Source organism: Acipenser ruthenus, chromosome 4, assembly GCF_902713425.1.
Source record: "Acipenser ruthenus chromosome 4, fAciRut3.2 maternal haplotype, whole genome shotgun sequence".
Lineage (NCBI taxonomy): Eukaryota > Metazoa > Chordata > Actinopteri > Acipenseriformes > Acipenseridae > Acipenser > Acipenser ruthenus.
Window position 1 is genome coordinate 42,668,777 of NC_081192.1, and position 22,079 is coordinate 42,690,855.

Genomic DNA, 22,079 nt, shown 5'->3' on the forward strand with positions numbered 1-22,079 from the left:
ACTATTTTATCAACTTCTATGTGTTGCGCTTACAATAATTACTCTAATTCCACAAGGGAAAGGTAATGAAATTATACTCAATGATTCCTTGAAGAACACCCCAAAAGTCTGCAGAACAAATCTTCCGTTGTAGTTACATTTTTACTTTGTTTCCACAAATCTTCAAACCCAAGTGGGGGTTTCACACACGTCCTGTGTGGTCCTTTATCTTCAAAACCCAAGTGCGGGTTTCACACACAGCCTGTGTGTTTTCTTCTTTCTTTGAATGCTTCGCCTCAAAGGCAGACACAGTCTTGTTATGCTGTGGTTACGGCTGGAAACAGAAGCTTGTTTGCGAGCTGGGAATGGTTCTTCTTGCCGCGTAGATAAACTGACTTACAGACATCTCTTTTTCCTATCAGTAGGAGTCCTGAACAGAGAGCTTTCGTTCATTGCAGGGTACATAATTTTCTTGCAGTCAAGAGGTATAAAGCTTAATACTATCTTCTCTTATGAAGCCACGTTAGACTCAGAAACCCATTCGGAAACCAATTCAATGTTCTGGCTGCAAGTTGCCAGTTCTTATAGGACTTTCACATAAAGACCTATATATTACCCCTACAATTGTCTTCCATTGTTTGGACAATGTGTTGCCTCACCCTGCATGGGATGAATACATTCTCTAATTATGACTTCCTTCTGCTGTCTCCAGTTTTCATTTCCTCCATAAATTCTGATCGGATGCTCCGATCTATTTACAATCCTGTAGATACATTTTGTGTCAGGTTCAGTTAAAGTCCACTAGTCCCCACTACGCCCACAGAGCGACGGGCTAGTCGAGAGGTTCAACCGCACTTTGGCTGTCCAGCTTGCTATCACCATGGCGACTCACCAGAAGGACTGGGGCGCCCATCTGGCCTTGATCCTGTTGGCCTGTCGTTCTGCAGTTCAGGAATCGACCGCCTGCACTCCCGCCCTCTTAATGTTAGGTCGCGAACTTCGAACTACAAGCGATCTAGCATTTGAAAGACCTCCGGACAGTGACCCGGCACCAGCTGGCCTTGAGTTCACAAGACAACTACAGGACCGTTTGGAGGTGGCCCATAGCTTCGCCAGGAACCAACTACAGGCCACGGGCCACCGCTAAAAGCGGCACTACGGCAGCCGTTTGACGCAGGGATTTGGTCTGGGTCTTCAATCCTCGGTGCTGCCCAAAGGTCGACAGTGCCTGGACAGGACCGTGTGAGGTACTGGAGTGCCTTGGCGAGGTCACCTACCAGGTCCAGATGCTGTCCAGGGGCTCGAGAATAGTACCAGGACCAGTTAGCCCCATACCGGGTTCGGGGGCAGGTCCAACCTAACCCTGGTTCCACCGTCTCCCACTTACCCGACCCTGACCCACCTGAACCCTGGTGTCACCCACTCCATCGACCAGTGGGCCCCTTCACTCGGAGGTGGACTTTCTGGCTCTGGCGGAGGTTTCTCAACCTGCTCCGGCCGAGGACAGTCACAGCCCCTTGGCAAGGCCAAGGCAACGACGCAGACCCCCTCACGTTATCAGGAATCTGTTGGACTTAGAAGGGGGGGGGGGGGGGGGCTAGCTGTGTAACGTATGTGTGGTCTGTGAAGTACATGAGTGCTTGGGGTGGGAGGGGTTGTGTTTCGCAGTCTTCCAGCAGTCTATAGGCTAGGGTCACAGACCGCAGGAACTGCTGGTGATTGGCCGTGGAGTTGGATGAGGTGGGACTGGCTTGTGCTGCAGACCAGTGACAGGGGGAGTGTTTGTTGTTGTTGGAAGCAGAGACAGAAATGAGCAAAAAGAGAATCGTTCCACCTTGAGATTCCTTTTAAGTTCCACCCTGATATTTCTTTTTGTTTTTGTTTTGTTTTAATGGCGTAGGTTGTGGCCCACAGCAACCTGTTAATGTTAGTTAACCTTGTTAAATTGTCTTTGATCATTTATTATTGTAATAAATAAAGATCGAGTTTGGACCTGAAATAGACTGAAGGATCATTCTTATTTTTGTTACAATATCAAGTATTTTCTGTCTATAATAATATATTTTCATGACTTTTGTGAGCATTTCAAATATCAAGTTGTTAACCATGTATATAGACTGGAGAAAGTTTTGAATGTAAAAGGCAAAAACATTCTATAATTTAAACTAACCTTACCTTTGGAATTAAACAACATTTTTACTGCTGCAGTTCTGAATAACTATATTGCAAACCTTTGGCTGCGAAAGATCCCAATTACTGAAAGGAGATATTCTAATTAAGGGGGAAACACAAAATGCCAGCCCTCACACAACAATGCGAATTGCTTGAAACAGCTAATTCATGACAATATTACAGGCAGTGCAGTGCTCATAGGTTAAGAAGAGTACAGCAGAGATGCTGACTTATGAAAGGAGAAAGTAGCATGTACCTAGCGTAGCGAGGCAGACGAAGGTAAGTGGCTGCTAGCCCCTAGAAATTAAAAGATTCTTAGGCTCTGGCAAGCCAATGACCTCATTTCTGCTGTTCAATCTATAATGTTGGTAATTGTAAACACACAGCATTTAGAAATAAAATTTAAAAAAAAAAATATTTAACACTGATTTTTTTAAAATTTGGAATTCTATTTATTCTGGATTTAAATACTAGTAATGAAGAGTGTTTTAGGATCTTGTAAGTGTATCAAACCTGGACTGAAATATTCAGTATGGTGTGTGAAGCCAGGGGGGTGAAAATTCAACTGTTTTTTTTGTTTGTTTGTTTGTTTGTTTGTTTGTTTGTTTTATTAATACAATATACAGTACCTACATATACATAAAATGAGTGTCTATAGAAGTATGAAAAAGGGAAATCTTAAAAATGTATTTATTTATTTATTTATTATGGTTTTCACAACATCAGGTTCAAGTTTTAATCCTGTAAAATCGGTAAGATTCACAGCAAATACAACTATAAACAAAAATGTTTGTTTTACACCACATTTGGTGGGGTTTCTACAGGACAGCAAACAAAAACTGTAGGCTTACATACGTTTAAAAAATACTGTTTGAAGCTCTGTGTGCGTTTGTTGCTTCTGCTGTGGTACAGTTTGCAGTTATTTTACATTTTGGTTTGTTTGTTTGTTTACATGTTTGATGCCTTTCTAGAGCACTCGTCATCCAAAAGTACATTTTTTTAATGCAGAAAATTATTACAGCAAGAGTTGGGAATCTCGTTTCCATGTTTTTCCAGAACTGGTAAACGTTGCATTTAATTTCACCGACAATTTCGTAGTAAGCACGATACTCTTCAAACAGTAGAATGGCCTCAAACACTTCTTTCTCAGCTATGCTGAGATACTTTGCTTGATTTAGGTCAAAGACCTGACAGGCATTGAAAAAATGCAGCTGCAGGTTGACAAAATCAGGCAGTAGATGCATCTGCATGTATGTTTAAATAAATTGACAGCGCTGAAAAAAAAACTGAAAGTGTCAACGGCTACATTGCAAAGGGAACCGAGCTAGTTGCACAAACTTCATGTAATAGGACGCAAGGCCCAGGAAGCTGGGGACCTGCCTTGTGTTGCCTGGGGTGGGCCACTGCTGCACAGCAGAAATTTTCCCCAGGTCGGTAGTGATGCCCTCTTCACTGACCTGGTGGCTGAGGAAGGTAGTCTTGTGCCTGAACAGGTGGCACTTGTCTGGGTGCAGTCGCAGCCCGGCAGCCTGGATCCTCTGCAGCATCTGTTGCAGGTGGAGGAGGGGATCTGAGAAGGTCGGTCCATGTACCAGCAGGTCGTCCAGGTACACCACACATGCCTGTCTGGGGATGCCATACAGCACCTTCTCCATCAGCTGCTCGAATGTGGCTGGGGCGTTTCACAGTCCAAACAGCATGACATTGAATTGCCAGAGGCTCTATCCGGTGGAGAATGTGGTCTTTGGTTTGGCATCAGGGGTGAGCTCCACTTGCCAATAGCCGCTCCGCAGGTCTAGGGAGCTGAACGAGGAGGACCCAGCGATGGGTTCCAGTGACTCATCAATGTGGGGGAGTGGGTAGGAGTCCTTCCTGGTGACCACGTTTAATCAATCTGTACATTTGTGTTTTGTTGTACTACTGTGTATGTTGTACTGTACTTCTGTGTGTTTACGTGCTGTGTGTGTCTTATGTCGTTCCCATTGTTTGTAATTGTGTTCCCTTCCCCCTCTGTATTTCCCGCCATTGTTTAACTCTGTCTCTGCTGTGTGACCCTAGCCTGCGCGCGGGGGCATGTTCTGTGTCTCCCCTGTGATTGGCCCTTCCCCACTGTATCAGTCGTGTAGTGCGTGGTCTGTGTCTCCCTTGTGATTGGTCCCATCTGTAAGTCACTGTGTGTGCACGTGTTCAGTGTGTTCCCATTGGCCCGAAGTGTGCGGCTGAGGACCAATGGCATACATAGCAGTCTAACACGTTTGCCTAGAGATGTCTAGAGATATATTTTGCATTATGTATTGGTATAGAACTTCTGACAGACATATCTTTGACATTAGTCATTGTTATATATAACCAACCTGTTGGTTCAACAATAATATTCATAACTGCTACATTTTCAACCTCCACCATTTTTTTTGACCTTTGATCAAAGGTCGCTTAACCCGGTTCTGTTGCGATCAAAACGCACCCCAAGTAAACGTGCGATTGATAACGATAGCAAGGTGACGTTTTTGCAGCTGTTTCTGAAGGAACCATAAACTGGTTACTAAGGAACCCAGCTCAGAGCTTTTAGTATGTCAGTTAAAATGCCACAATAAACTGTCAATGAAATACAGTATTATTTAAAAAAATTAAACAGGAAAACACATACATGGTATTGAAATAATATTTTATAAATGTTCAGGGAGTATCCATTGTTTATTTATTTAATAAAAATCGTAGTTTTATACCCCTTCGCTGTAGCGCCGTAGCAGAACCTCCAAAATAGTAGCTGCTACGGCCAAATCGTAGCTGCGTTGGCATCTCTGGTACAGTTGTATGTTCGGCCACATCCTTAGGCACCAAAATAAATAAATAAATAAAAATTGATACACCAAGTATGTACAATGTACCTGCTCCAGACCTAAGAGATTTCAGTATATCACCATGAGCTACATTAGTAAATATTGAGTCGCTCTTTTTATCAATCAGCATTTATTTCCACATTTTTTACAGTCATTCAGGTACATAATATACCTACATATTTATTATTAAACGAGTGTGAGTTTAAATTATTAGTAAGTACACACATTTTTATGTGAAAGCTGAACATTAATATCAGACAAGAACAACTAAGTTACAAGTTTTTGATGAAAACATAATTGTAGCCAACTTTTTTAAAATCATATGTATATATTGATATATTTACTACTGCTTAATCCAAGTTAAAAAAATAAGATACAGGTGGGAATTGAACTTGAACTTGTTCATGGCCCTGCGGCAACATTAAACCTAATTTTTTATTCTACAATCCAACATTATTAAATTTTTAATAACGGTATGATACTCTCTCTTCCTTGCCTTTTTTCTTTTAATAATGGTCTTATACTCTTCCTTCAGATATTTCTACGAGTAATAAATACAAAATATATGCCTATATTTAAGTATTAATATTTCATGCAGTCGTCTCTACTGACTGCCTGCCAAGTTCAGATTCACTTAACAATGTTTTTGATCTTACTGTTAGCTAACGTTAGCCACGGTGCAGACCTTGAGTCAAACCAGTATGTTCGTGTAGGGAGAGTGTATTGTGAATCTTGTGAACTTGTTGCCATGGCCACGCACTTCCTATTGCATCACATTGTCACAACAATAGAGATATAATTTGGAATTTCTAAACTGCATGTAAACCATGCCACTGTTCAACTTTCTATGTCATTTAGGACCTGGCTGGAATTAGATTTAAGAGCCACAGTTAAGAACCATTCGTCTATCCATAGAAAACTATTTTTTGATAGGCCAACTACATGGATATCAAATAATCTAATTTGTTCAACAGTACTTATATCACAATAATACACACACACACACTCTTACTGACTTCCACTTTCATGTCAGGGAACTGATGTCCCATATGAGTTTATAAATGAAAGTCCTATTGAACCCAGAACACTAGTTTAGAATACGCTTGTGTAGTCTTTCTATTGAAAATCATGCTTTCACTTACCTATGGTGTAATATCTCTTCAAGTCGCTGCGACGAGGGCTGCGTCTCTGGGAATTTGTTGCGTTGTTTTCTTCTTTCTCTGAAGGGGCAGTCTTGACAACAGGTGGGGACTTGTTGAGTTGTGATGAATGTGCATCTACCACCAGGGGACTAGAATATCCTTGTGCACTCATATCCACTGACTGGGACTTTTTCTTCAGTCTAGGAGTAATGAAACATGGTAACTGTTACACTTTGATGACAGCCTTAACATTTTTAGTTTTCCTTTGAAAAGGACGTGTCAGTACTTTAAATCATGTGATTGAAAAAGCTTGATCGCACTTCAAGATTCAGATGTCCAGCTTAGATCCTCTAGTTCCTTTTATTTTCAGAGATCTAAACTTTCTTCGATGCATAGTGGAGATGCTTCATTTCCAATGCAGTTTTCCTACTGAGGTTTACACTTTCCCTGACCTGTAGCACTTTAAATGTTATTAGCTTCCTCGGAATTGAAGAAAACTAACAAATACAATACCATTTAAAATCAATATCTTCCTATTGACTTCAGTTCAATGATTCCAGTAGATAAACCGTTGCAAACCCCCAAAAATATATTATATCACATTATTGTTTTTATTATTTTCTGTGCAAAAACATCATAAATTACAAAACGGACATCTGATTTGCATTTTGCTATCAAACATTTAAATATCACAAAACTATGATCTGGATGATGTTCATGATCTCAGCCAGCTTGTTTTAAAAGTGTTCTAGCCACAACCAAAATGGTAAAGGTGTGGCATTACATTATTAGCAAAGGGTGTTTTGATTTAGAATTCTATATTTACATCATTTCTAATCCCTTTTTTTACAACAGGCTGCCCTGTACATTAAATGTGCCTACACTTGCAGCACTAGAATATAAAGAAATGTGAGTGCCCAAATTCCTCAGTCATAAATTAAAACTGCACAATTAACTAATGGAATGGTCCTTTTATATTGTACACAACATGCTGAGCCTTACTTCCATCTGCCATGAACAACATGTTTGATGAAGTGGCTATAAAATATAAAACATTTATAACAGAATTACTTTTACAATAAAAATTGTAAACCAGGTAAATTAAACTATTTTTATTATATAAACTATATGAAAACCATAATTTCTCAAATTGTTAATAAAGTATGTAATTCTGAAGAAGTATAATAAGAACAATAATTCAACAGAAAACTGCTAAATGGTTTTCATGTATTGAACTCACTATAAATATTGTGTAAAACTGTATTTCAAATGACAAAACAATATATAAAAAACACTGCTGTTAATTCACTGTTTTTGACTTAATCAAGAACACCAACTTGAAAGTTTGAGGCAGGGTACCATAAACTTGCTCAAATCTGAATGAAAAATGATTAATTTATATATAAACTTGAATGATCTAAATACCTACAGCATAACAAGAAACAACCAGCCACATTACAGAATATGCCTGAAGTGTGAATCACTTGGTTAATTAACACTCTCTCATTCCCTTTAAATTGTTATATTTATATATTTGTAATCCTGAATACTTGTATCCTGGATATTCAGTACCAGAGTATGTATCACATTGCAAGTATTTGCAAATCGAATTCTGATTCTGAGGAAGAATCCTCTGTGCTGTCACTGTATCCTGAATACTCTTATAACCTTGGTTATAGTCCTGAAGGCCTTCTTTCTTTTTGCCTGTGATTTGCTCCGCCGCCTCTGCAATGGTGTTCCCTTCTAGGGGCAGCCGCGTTGGGACAGAATGGACCCCTAAAACCTCAAACACCAGAAATTGCCCCGCCCACTGACAACCTATTAGTAATAAAATGCCTTGATTTTTACGACACTCCTTTGAGTTTTTTTGAACGCAACTTTACAATCAGCTATTTATTAGTATTTGAAATAAAGAGTAAGTGCAATTAAATAATGCACATTATCATAATATGTGTATGTATTATAATAAAGCAATTTATACAACTGCAGCAATGCAAATAGAGACTGGAAACATATAAAAACTACAGTTCCCAGAACAGAGAAATATATATTTTTTTTTTTACATGAAACTTTTTAATCATTTTCAATTTTTTTTCATATGATAAGAGATAGCTCCAGTAGTTAACTGTACAGTAGATGGCCACGTTACCATTGACATGTAAGAAACAGCTACCTCAATAGAAACCTGAGATGTGTGTTTAAGTTATTAGATATTTGTTTTTAATATTAATGCCTGCAATATTTCCTACATACATCCACAATCCACATAGTTTTTTTTTAAATTATTTTTTATTATAACTAGAGCACTGTATTTCAATACATCAGTCACCCACGATTTTATGAAGCCTTGCTGTGCAGGTGCAGCACAAGACAAAAAAATGATGAATTGCAATTAAAGTATTTCTTCAGGCTTACAGGCAACCTGGGAGCATTATGATATGGCTGCATAACACCAGCAGTGCCTAGCTGTGCATGGATGAAGAGATCATACTGGGACCATGTGGTAAAAATGAAAAACGATTTCAAAAACTATAAAACGACAGGGGGGCCACCTTCAAGTCAGGACACAGGTGCACTTACCACCTCCCTCAAAAAGCAATGTACCTGACTGTATCCTGTATCAACGTGAGTCACCTTCACCACTGATTTATAGATTTGACCCCCTTTTTTCTACTCAATCTGAAATGCCCAATTTGAAGATTGCCTCACCATTGCGACACACTTACCCAGGCTACTAACTAGGACTGAATATCAACGGGCTATCTCTGTTTCCTCTGTCAAGTCCATTACTTCTTTCACCCGAAGATAGAATAAACAGCCTTTCACTTCGAAAGTACTTGGTAGAAGCACATTTTGCAGCAATTACTGCTACGAGTCTTTTTGGATAGGTCTCTACTAGCTTTGCACAATAGGACGGTGACATTTTTGCCCATTCTTCACGGGAAAATTGCTTGTCGATGAACTGCAATCTTCAAGTCTCGCCATAAATTTTCGATTGGATTCAAGTCAGGACTTTGACTGGTCCACTCAAGAACATTAATTTTCTTCTTGTTCAACCACTCCAGTGTGGCTCTGGCTTTGTGCTTCGGGTCATTGTCCTGCTGAAATGTGAATTTCCTCCCCAGTTTCAGAGTCTTGGCTGACTCAAACAGGTTTTCCTCAAGGATTCGCCTGTACTTTGCACCATCCATTCTCCCCTCTATCCTGACAAGCTTCCCAGTCCCTGCTGAAGAGAAGCATCCCCATAACATGATGCTGCCACCACCATGCTTGACAGTTAGGATGATGTTGACTGGGTGATGTGCAGTGTTGGGCTTGCGCTAGACATAACGCTTGGAATTTAGACCGAAAAGTTCAATTTTTGTCTCGTCTGACCACTAAACCTTTTTTCCACATGTCAGCAGTATCATCTACATGCTTTATCGCAAACTCCATACATGCTTTAAGATGAGGCTTTTTGAGTAATGGCTTCTTTCTTGCCACCCATCCATACAGGCCAGCTTTGTGTAGGGACCGGCTTATTGTTTATGTGTGAACACTGACTCCAATCTCAGACACATAACTTGGCAGATCTCTAAAGGTCATTGTTGGCTTCAGAGTGACATCCCGAACCAGTTTTCTGCATGCCCGGCTGCTCAGTTTGGGAGGGTGACCTGATCTGGGTAGTGTCTGGGTGGTATGATGCATCTTCCACTTCTTAATGATGGACTTCACTGTGCTGAGAGGGATAATCAGCGCCTTTGAAATTTTCTTGTACCCTTCTCCTGCTCTGTGCCTCTCTACCACTTTATCCCTGACTTGTTTCGAAAGCTCCTTGGTCTTCATGGTTGCTTTGTTTAATCACTATGTGAGTCGCAGCTTGAAAGTCTTTATATAGCTGAGGGAAATTATCTACAAGTTAAACCGCTTTGAGTACACACAGGCTGAAACCATTTTACTAATTTTGTGACCTTTCAAACAGATAATTTGCACCTGAGCTGATTTAGGGCTGCAGTAGCAAAGGGGTTGAATACTTATGCAACTGAGATTAATCTGTTTTTCTCTGTACATTTTTTTTAGTTTTAATAATTTAGTCGTTGCCAGTTATTTTTTATTATTTTCTCCCAATTTGGAATGGCCAATTATTTTGAAGCTCAGCTCCCCGCTACCACCCCTGTGCTGACTCGGGAGGGCGAAGTTGAACACACGCTGTCAGCCGACCGCTTTTTTTCACACTGCGGACTCACCATGCAGCCACCCAGAGCTACAGCATCGGAAGACAATGCAGCCCTGTGCAGCTTACAGGCAAGCCCGCAGGCGCCCGGCCAGACTACAGGGGTCACTGGTGCGCGGACACCCTGGCCGACCTAGCCCTCCCTCCCCCGGGCGGTGCTTGGCCAATTGAGCGCTGCCCCCTGGAAGCTCCCGTCCTCGGTCAGCAAAGGAATAGACTGGACTTGAACTTGCGACGTCCAGACTATAGGGCCTATCCTGCACTCCACATGGAGTGCCTTTACTGGATGCGCCACTCGGGAGCCCTTTCTCTGTAAATCTTACTTATTTATATTCTATATGCATTTTTTTTACTTTATCAATGTGGAGTAGTTTGTGTAGATTCTACATGTAAAGTCTAATTTGTAAGCGTCATGGAATAAAATGTGAAAACTTTGCAGGGGGGTGAATACTTCTGAAAACCACTGTATAAGTCTATTTTTTAGGCAGATGTGACTTATATAGTGGTGCAGCATTGTGGTGTAACAACTACCTGTATAATGCAGGAACGCTTTACTTTAATAGACACATACAGCAGTATATCAACCCTAGATCGATCAAGCAACAGTTTTCACTTCCATACCTTGCATTCACATCCATTTTGATATCAAAGACATTGCTTATACAGTAGTAGGCTAGGCTACTGATTACTGTATTGGTAAATTTTGACGACGTTTTAAATGTAAAGTTAATGTACGAAAGGAGCTCCTTTCTTATTCCACTGCCCATTCAGCCCGTTTTATTTAAATTGAATTAATTGCCCCCCAGGTTTGTCAAGCAAGTTTATATATATATATATATATATATATATATATATATATATATATATATATATATATATATATATATATATACAGACGTGCTCAAATTTGTTGGTACCCTTACAGCTCATTGAAATAATGCTTCATTCCTCCTGAAAAGTGATGAAATTAAAAGCTATTTTATCATGTATACTTGCATGCCTTTGGTATGTCATAGAATAAAGCAAAGAAGCTGTGAAAAGAGGTGAATTATTGCTTATTCTACAAAGATATTCTAAAATGGCCTGGACACATTTGTTGGTACCCCTTAGAAAAGATAATAAATAATTGGATTATAGTGATATTTCAAACTAATTAGTTTCTTTAATTAGTATCACACACGTCTCCAATCTTGTAATCAGTCATTCAGCCTATTTAAATGGAGAAAAGTAGTCACTGTGCTGTTTTGGTATCATTGTGTACACCACACTGAACATGGACCAGAGAAAGCAAAGGAGAGAGTTGTCTGAGGAGATCAGAAAGAAAATAATAGACAAGCATGGTAAAGGTAAAGGCTACAAGACCATCTCCAAGCAGCTTGATGTTCCTGTGACAACAGTTGCAAATATTATTAAGAAGTTTAAGGACCATGGAACTGTAGCCAACCTCCCTGGGCGCGGCCGCAAGAGGAAAATCGACCCCAGAGTGAACAGAAGGATAGTGCGAATGGTAGAAAAAGAACCAAGGATAACTGCCAAAGAGATACAAGCTGAACTCCAAGGTGAAGGTACGTCAGTTTCTGATCGCACCATCCGTCGCTTTTTGAGCGAAAGTGGGCTCCATGGAAGAAGACCCAGGAGGACTCCACTTTTGAAAGAAAAACATAAAAAAGCCTGACTGGAATTTGCTAAAATGCATTTTGACAAGCCACAATCCTTCTGGGAGAATGTCCTTTGGACAGATGAGTCAAAACTGGAGCTTTTTGGCAAGTCACATCAGCTCTATGTTCACAAACGAAAAAATGAAGCTTTCAAAGAAAAGAACACCATACCTACAGTGAAACATGGAGGAGGCTCGGTTATGTTTTGGGGCTGCTTTGCTGCACCTGGCACAGGGTGCCTTGAATCTGTGCAGGGCACAATGAAATCTCAAGACTATCAAGGCATTCTGGAGCGAAACGTACTGCCCAGTGTCAGAAAGCTCTGTCTCAGTCGCAGGTCATGGGTCCTCCAACAGGATAATGACCCAAAACACACAGCTAAAAGCACCCAAGAATGGATAAGAACAAAACATCGGACTATTCTGAACTGGCCTTCTATGAGTCCTGATCTGAATCCTATCGAACATCTATGGAAAGAGCTGAAACTTGCAGTCTGGAGAAGGCACCCATCAAACCTGAGACAGCTGGAGCAGTTTGCTCCGGAAGAGTGGGCCAAACTACCTGTTAACAGGTGCAGAAGTCTCATTGAGAGCTACAGAAAACGTTTGATTGCAGTGATTGCCTCTAAAGGTTGTGCAACAAAATATTAGGTTAGCGGTCCCATCATTTTTGTCCATGCCATTTTCATTTGTTTTATTATTTACAATATTATGTTGAATAAAAAATCAAAAGCAAAGTCTGATTTCTATTAAATATGGAATAAACAATGGTGGATGCCAATTACTTTTGTCAGTTTCAAGTTATTTCAGAGAAAATTGTGCATTCCTCATTTTTTGTGGAGGGGTACCAACAAATTTGAGCACGTCTGTATATTGTAGTGACTTGCTAACTACATAAGTGTCAACATGAAGGAGACAGAGCATCAAACTCCACTCTTTATTTTACAGAAACGCGCCTGTCAGCCGAGTAGCTCTGACCCGTGTTCCTTACACTATATATAAACATATTTAGAGAAGTGTGGACTGTAAACCAAACCCCTAAATGTTACCTATTCTAATTCATTTACATTTTTTGAGATTATATATATATATATACAGACGTGCTCAAATTTGTTGGTACACACAATGATACCAAACAGCACAGTGACTACTTTTCTCCATTTAAATAGGCTGAATGACTGATTACAAGATTGGAGACATGTGTGATACTAATTAAAGAAACTAATTAGTTTGAAATATCACTATAATCCAATTATTTATTATCTTTTCTCAGGGGTACCAACAAATGTGTCCAGGCCATTTTAGAATATCTTTGTAGAATAAGCAATAATTCATCTCTTTTCACAGCTTCTTTGCTTTATTCTATGACATACCAAAGGCATGCAAGTATACATGATAAAATAGCTTTTAATTTCATCACTTCTCAGGAGGAATGAAGCATTATTTCAATGAGCTGTAAGGGTACCAACAAATTTGAGCACGTCTGTATTTTTATTTAAGCTGTATGTTGAATAGCCTACACTATCCTGTGGTCCATTGTTTCATTTTCCATTTAGTAGCTTATTTATATATTTGTGGGGGTGGGCATGCAACTTCGGGGGTGCAAATGCTAGCGATGTGTGTTGAGCTTTTATTCTGCATTCCATGTGCAGGTTACATTTTAGTGTATACTAGTCTGAGCAATATTGGTATGTACTGTACACCTATGATAGCTGCTTGGCAGGGTATTGTTAACAGTCCATTGTCGTGTAGTATTCCAATTCTGCGCATTCACGCGTAGCTCCTGTGCATTTCTGCTATATTGGTAATGGAAGCGCAGTTGGTTTTGCGAGGCACAAACACATTTGCGAATTGAGCAAAAAACTGCTATTTTCCAACTTCGTGCCACTGCTTTGTGCCGTGTTGGAAAATATCAGTTTTGTGCAAAGCACTAATTTTTGAGAGGCACAAATTTTGCAAAAGGATTGTGCATCGCTTTGAATATCTAGGCCAATGTATTTTCAAGGATGAAGATATTCTCTGTCAAACACGTCTAACAGCAGATGGCAGACAAATGATGATAAAACTGTACTATGGGTTGTGTTGAGGGATGGAGACACGAGCACTAGACCTGTTACCAGTTCACTTTAGCAGGACATCTCTAAATCTAATCGCAAATGCTTATTAGATAGCATCATTTGTCATACTTTTTCAACGCCAATATATGGCAACACAATCTATTTGGCGGTTTTGATTTTTGTGCAGATTTGCTAAGGAGGCCTACAGTGGGAAAAGAATGTCTCGTCAGTCAACCAGACAAGGTTGACAGAAATACATACATGATGAAAATAATAAAAATATTTTATTTTCCAGTCCATACAGCCTACAGGCAAGCAGTACACTGCCAAAATCACAAGGTGGAGATTAAACAGCTCAACAGGGATCCACTTGATTTGGCTTAAAGTGCAGAAACAAAAGCAATTTGAGATGAGTCACAACATGCTTATAAATCTAAACAAGATTAATTATGCTGGCTGAGAAGTAACCCAATGCAGTTGCACAATGTTGCCCCATACACCTTGTGGGTTATTTATTGGAATTAGCTATAGTAGCACACACTGCAAAGCTATACATTTGTTTTGGCTTAGAATTCCCATTTTACAAGAACATAAACCCATATGGCATGTTCTAGAATGTTCTGGGGCATGTTATGTGGAGAGGCTACAAATAACTACAAATAACTATTTCCTTCAAGAAATTCATACTGTTTCATATTGAACAAGATGCTAGAGACAGCCACTTGAGGCTTCTACAGGGGTGGGAGTGTTCCATCTATAGGCGATTTTCCATCTTAAAAATATTTTGGGAACTGAACAATGAGTGTGTGTTTGGAATGTGTACTGTAGCAATGGCAGGCGTGGGCGAGCCCAGATGTGATTTCGTAAGCAAAAACGAAAAGTTGTTTTCAGCTTCTTGCAATTTACCGTGAAAAATATGCATTTTATTTTCCTTACAGCATTTTACACTGTAAAATCATACTTTTATCAGAGCCGTGCATTTGGTTGCTATGGCAAATACTGACTTCATGATTGGTGTTTGAGTTATACTTATACTAGTCTGTATATTGACTTAGCGAGTCAGTGGCATATATGATGTTACAATTTACTAATAATTTGAAGGTATCTGTTTGTCATCTAAGTTTTGCCTCCTGTGTATACCATCTATTGATTTAAAGGCAGCAAAATATGAAAACTGCACATTCCTTTTCAATAGACTGTCAACTTAATTTTAAAAGGTTTACAAAACTTGAAAAAGTTGTTGAATTTACAGAACATTGATACATTTTTAAAGATTATTTCAATAGCAACTCGAGTTTCAATGTTTGAATGCTGTTTGACCTTTGACGTAGCGCAAATACTTCCAAGGTTAGCTCAAAGATATTCTATTTAATATAATAGAAATAAAAGAATATCTTTGGTTAGCTGTACCTGAGAAAATGTAGTGAAAACGAGCAGCCATATTTAGCAGGAAACAAGGTATTCTCAGCACAGTAATAAGCTTTTAGTTTTGGTTTGAGGAGCATAGCCTGTGTTTTTTTTGTTTGTTTGTATTTGCTTGACAGATGCCCTTATGCACGGCGACTTAGAAGTAACAAGTTATTACAATAAGCTAAGAAGCAAGCAATACAGCTTTTTTATTTGTTTGTTTTTTTAGTTTCTGTTTGCACTTTGTTTTGTAAAATGAAATGGTTTGTGCAATTATTGTGCACAGAATCATCAAGGAAGAAGGGCCTCGCATTGATCAGTAATTCTTACGAAGCCAGTCAAGTCAGACGAGTAAAATCCAGCGACAGGATATCAGCACCTCTGTTATAGACAAGAGTAGCTCCAATAGGAGCACAGCTAGTGATTAAACCAATGACCCTGGTGAGCCTAGTCAGATGGAGGAGAAAAAAACCTTAAATGGATGCAAACCAAGGATTAAGTGACCAAGAGCCTCTCAGAAAATGGCTAGTCATACAGTTGACATGGAAAAAGGAATCTGGAAGGGTTCGGGATACCATCTACATGTATGGGTGTGAAAGGTATTGAGTAGAAGATAGAAAGCAATGAATAACTATGATTCCAGGAAGGTCTAGATGGCAGCTGGATACTGAACGCCTGGAGGAGGGCTGAAGAAAGTCAGAAGGAGGCCCTTAGTCTTCGGCAAAATGATCTAATACATACGTTTGTGAGGTTGTACAAAGCACAGCGCCAACCATAGCACTGTAAACAGAAGGAGTATGCAAGAATCCATTCAAGTTTGTGAAGAACTTATTCATCAGCGAAAAGAATGGTATACTTATAGCAACTATGCGCAATATGAAGAGATATCTTGAAGAGACATACGCTGATCCAAGAAGAGGGGAGCCTATGTCGATTCCCTCTCATATTCCACCTATTAATCCATCAGAATATCAAATGGAGGACTCTGCTCCTAAGTGGAAGAAGGTGGACCAAGCGATAAAGAAAGCAAGGGCTTCAGAAAAGCCTGTAAAGAGTTTTGGAAGGTGGTATGATGGGGATTTAAAGGACACAGTCCGAGTGGGAGAGGTGAGACAGCAGGCAATGCAAGAGCTGGAGAGGGTTGACAGTAGTGCACTACCGGGCAAGCTTAAAATGTGGTTCTTTCAGTTTGGTTTTCTTCCAAGGCTACTGTGGCCACTTACTGTGTATGAGGTTTCCCTGTCACTGTACAAGACTGGAAGCCTTGATTAGTTCAAACAATAGGAAATGGCTGGGAGTTCCACGATGCCTTAGCAGGGTAGCACTCTACAGTAGAGGGAAACTCCAGCTGCCAGTCTCAGCTCTAACTGAGGAATTCAAGTGCGCTAAGGTTTGCCTGGAATTGACACTGATGGAATTGCGTGATGAGTATGTAAGGGAGGTAACACCCATTGTGACAACTGTGAGAAAGTGGGCAGCAAAGGATGTAGTGGAAGATGCAAAGGCTGACCTTCGTATCAGTGATATTATGGAGCAAGCACAACAGTGAAGAGGAGGTCTTGGTCTCAGTTCAAGCTCCCACAAGATGACACAAAACAGCTCCAACTGAAAGGAGGAAGTTGGTAGGTACTGAAGCGCAAAAGCAGGCGTAGAGGATGAGGTGTGTTAAAGCAGTGTGCCAGGCAAAGCAGGAAGAATGTGCAACAGTGTAAGATTGACTGGTGAGACCTGTGGACAATGGAACAAAGGAGGATCAGCGTCCTAATCAGGTCCACATATGATGTTCTTCCATCACCGCAGAACCTGAATGCGTGGGTGGGAGAGAACCCTGCATGTCCTTTGTGTTCATCACCGGCTACCCTGAAGCACATCCTTACAGGATGTAAGTTGGCTCTGAGCTAGGAGTGATGTAATGCTTGGCATCAGCACTGGAAGAATGGTGTAATAAGATCAACAGCTCATCGCCAATATCAGCAATAGCCGGCACAGAGAGAAATTCCAAATAATGAAGAGAAATAATTAGATTGTTGTTCAACTCATGCATAATACAGCAAACTGCCTAGAAAACAAGGATACAAATACCACCCCTGTCTAATGCTTATGCCACCACCTGATCTAGCAATTTGTCTTCATGACCCTATTCACAGCTTTTACAGATATACTAAATTATAGCAGCCTTCTGCCCCTTTGATTGCAGTTAGGAACAACCTTACATAATTAAGGCCCAAAGACTATTACCTTAGTGTCAAATGTATTTCACAAAATGAACAACCACTATCCATGGACAATTATTATTATTTGTTTACTTAACAAATGCCTTTATCCAAGGCGACTTACAGAGACTAGGGTGTGTGAACTATGCATCAGCTGCAAAGTCACTTACAATTACGTCTCACCCGAAAGACAGAGCACAAGGAGGTGAAGTGACTTGCTCAGGGTCACACAATGAGTTAGTGGCTGAGGTGGGATTTGAACCGGGGACCTTCTGGTTACAAGCCCATTTCTTTAACCACTGGACCACACAGCCTCCTAAATACTGAGAATATCAAAGATTTCATTGCTATATAAAACATGATTCAATCAAAGCTCCCTTCACTAATACAAAGAAGACATTCTAGTGCTAGAATGAGATTATTATTATTATTATTATTATTATTATTATTATTATTATTATTATTATTATTATTATTATTATTATTATAGGGATAATTAATTGCAAGAGTCAACTCCCTGCAGCAAAAATTGAACACAAAATATTAATTCATTCTCCAGAGTTCTTTGATGATCTCAAATGCTGGAAGTGTTTCTGAACCTGCGGCAGTGTGGCAGGGTGAAGGCCCTGCCGGTGCATGGGTGTGTGTTGTGTGGGGAATATTAGGTTGGCAGGCAGGGGGTTACATTTCTCCCTGTCAAAACACGTGGGAATGTGGCTGGAGCCGACAATTGAAATGATAAAATAGGTGTTCACGGGTGTTAGAGGGTTAGTAGGATTGATGTTGGTGATAGTGTTCTGTGTTCTGTGTTCCATGCTGTGCTGTACATTTCGTGAGTTTTTGTAAAACCTTTTGTTTTGGCCCTTGTGTCATTTATTTTGTCAAGAGTGTTTTGTTAAGTACTTGTACCGTGTTACTTTGTGTTTATTTGTTTAATTAAAGAGTGCATTAGCGCAATTTAACTTGCAGCATTCTGTGTTTGAGTCTCTGTCCATGCTATTACCATCTGGGCTGTGATGCTACCATGCCATAGAACCCCATATAGAGTACTTACTGAGTGGAGGCACATTTAAGCATATTTTATCATAAAAAATGTACAAAAGTAAACCAACTGAATATATAAAAAAAAGAGGAGGAACGGGGCTACCACCACCAAAAGCTAAAAGCTAAGTCTATTTTCATTCATTTAAGTACTGTGTACTTATTTAATTACCCAGTGATTGGCTTGTGTGCATAGTCCATCTACTGCATCCACTGTAATTGCAACAACTACCGTCTACCGAGCCACCAAACAGTAATCCAAACAGTAGCCATAAGCTAACACAAAGTATTAAAACAAGTTATAAGTTAATACTATAGGGTAACATTAAACTATTGTCACATTTTAACTGCTAAAGTAAGATACAATACAACAGTAAAGCTCCCCCTTGGAAACAAACACAAATTTATATAAAGGCCAACATGCAGTGCCAGGTTTGCAGAATGTGGACTTCTTTGGCTAACCCCATATCATGGGGAATACACCTGTGAATGACGCCAGCTGGTCCCTGACCTTGAAGCTAGGGTGGCAGGCCTTGAGGCAAGGCCGGCTGGATTGCACAGCATGATCGAAGAGCTCAAATAGAGGAGGGGTGAGTGAACAACAGTCAGTCCCAGGTAGGGAAATCATAAATCGTAATTCAGGAAAAAATGATAATATGTCAAGGGTAAGCGCAAAACTTCAATATTATAGTGAGATTTGTACACTTGCATACATAGTTTGAAACAGTTGTAACTAAAACTACCACAGCAGGGATGAAACTAAGTTACGGGAGTGAAAATGACTTTAATGCATCACAGGGTAGGCCTACAAAGTCACAAGAACCTACGAAAACTCAAGATACGAAAGAAAAATCAATGATACATAGAGCCCAGTAAACTATGCAAATTTGCATACAACACAAAACTGGGAGGGGTAGCCAACTCCCAATTAGCAATTTTAATAATAAAAAAGGTATAGACAAGATTCAAGCTTGGGCTGACACATGGCAGATGAAATTTAATGTGAATAAAAGCAAAGTCTTGCACATAGGGTGCAAAAACATTACAGGCAAGTACAACAGTAAGGACCAGTATCAACAGAGACTGAAAGAGTGACAAATGGGAATCACTGTTCTAACAATAACATTGTATATATGCATTTATTTAAAAAATACATTTAATTGCATATTTCTTTATTAGTTATCCAATTATCTCCAGTTTGCTTTATATATAGCACTCACTTTTGTATAAATGGGCTGTTCTTCACATGACTGGTTAATCTCTTGCACAACTGACATATGTTTCCTTTAAAATCACCCTCTAGCAGTCACTTTGGTCAAGGCAGCTGAACTGACCATTGGTTACAGGTTACAGAAACAACTAGAAATATTGATACATGAAGTAGTATGTGAAGGTGAAAACAGGGGAGGGACTGAATTTCACTGCTTGATTGTTTGTTTTTTCGTGTGACGTCACTGAGACGAGTATTTCATTTTTAAAGAGCAGAGACATTTTACACAGCACACAGAGACAAAACAGATACAGGTACTTGTTTAAAGCTAAGAAAACAAATGGGGGAAACACTGTAAATCTGATGTATTTGACATATAGTTATATTAGAACATTTATTCTGTCTCGTGTTTTAATATATATGTTTTTACAACATTTATAAATATCAAGAAACTAGTGGATATAAGCAGATCCATTATTTTTGATAATGGAATGAATAACTATTATTTTATTTATAAATATTTATTTTGAGAAAATAAATTGAGAGTAGTGTCCATTATTGCTTATAAAGACCCTGAGAATAAACATTTATTATGTCATTGCAATCACTAAGGTAAAACAACGTCTTGTAATTTGCCCAAACATCTATATTTTTCAACAAAACTTTCAGGAAGTATTGTAAGGTCTCTCGGGTCTTAGAATAATCCATTTGTATACATGCATCTCTAAGGAGAATACATAATAATAAAAAACATACTTTATGTTTGCACGGATTATAGAATTAACATGGGAATGCCTCAATTGCATTCACAAACTGCTATTAAGAAAACGTGTTAATAGCACTTATTCAAGCACACAGACTGATGTTTGTGGGTAAGATAATTTATTGAAGAAGTGTATTAGCACTGATATTAAGAAAGAAATGGTACTAACGCCAACAAAACCATTCTGTGGATCAGGCCACCAATATCTGTCAAGCTCCAACTTTTCCAAAACATTTCACTGCCAAATTATTTCTGTTTTTTCAGTGTATCTGTTGATTTCATGTTGAGTGCTCATAACAAGCCATTCCAACATCTGTCGCAATTCAAATTACTGACACCAACTGACAGCACCTACAGAGCTTTAATCTCATTAAGTGTTTGAAAGACATCTTCACAAAGAAAGAGCAAATCATCCTCATGTCCCTAAAGACTCCTTAAATGCATCCCAATGCACATCCACTGTTTCATGGCAAGACTGAATTTTTAAATTGGAAATGTTTTATTTCTTTGAAATCTGCTTGAGTATAATGTGTTCCCTGGTATGACCTTCATTCCTCAAGTTTCCATGATGCTTCCTTTTCCCTGCAGCACTGGCAGACACATTGGCTAAGGCTCATCAAGTCTGACATCTCAGCAGCAGTTAACAGGCAGTTTTTTTTTGGCAATATTTAGTACAATCTGCAGCAAAGCAAAATGGGATATATACTCCCTTCGGTGGAAGTTATGTTAGAAATAAGGAACGGTTAGGAAAATGTTTCCTTTCTTTGAGAAACCAAATACAGCATAAAACTGACAAGGCTGTATTGTGGTAGACATTGTTTAGTTGACATCAAGTTGGTAAGTGTTACAAATATGCCAATGCACCTACTTCCAGAGTTCATTAAGTGTAAATGAATTGATCCCCCGGCCTAGGGAACCTTGCTTTGAGTCAGATTTCATGGTCATTTAGGAATACATTTTGCTGTGGCCCCTATGAAAGCATCTCACAGCCCACTCCTTGGGAATACCAGTACTAAGGATCCCAGTCAGTACTAAATACTAGTTGTGTTAAAATGTTGTATTTGCACAGTTGTGATTAAAAGAGTCACGTGAAATCGGGTATAATAATAACTAGACTAGCTACTTTTCGATATTAATCAGTAAAGCTCATTAAAATTTATATACGATAAACGTTGGTAAAACCACTAGCTATTTTTTTATTTTCTTACCAAAAATAATCCTCTCTAATATTCGTTGACTGAAGCAGTGCTAGAATGCTCTCATTTGTTTAAATGACTGTCAATCATCAAGACCTGCACCGAATGTGCACTTTCATTTGCCAGCTACAGCGCCTGTTATTCAAAGCGCCTATTTTGAAATTAGCAGGTTAAGGTGTAGGTAAGCTT

General features: G+C 39.3%; 1 protein-coding gene across 2 annotated transcripts in view; it reads right to left on the reverse strand.

Moving 5' to 3' along the window:
- LOC117399394 (oxidation resistance protein 1) overlaps positions 1-22,079 on the reverse strand; it is a 204,447-nt gene that overhangs the window by 114,525 nt on the left and 67,843 nt on the right. For both annotated transcript variants that reach the window (XM_033998511.3, XM_033998509.3), the window contains exon 3: positions 6,134-6,333. In XM_033998511.3, coding sequence (XP_033854402.1) covers positions 6,134-6,333 — 200 coding nt within the window. The remainder of the gene's footprint in view (positions 1-6,133; positions 6,334-22,079) is intronic.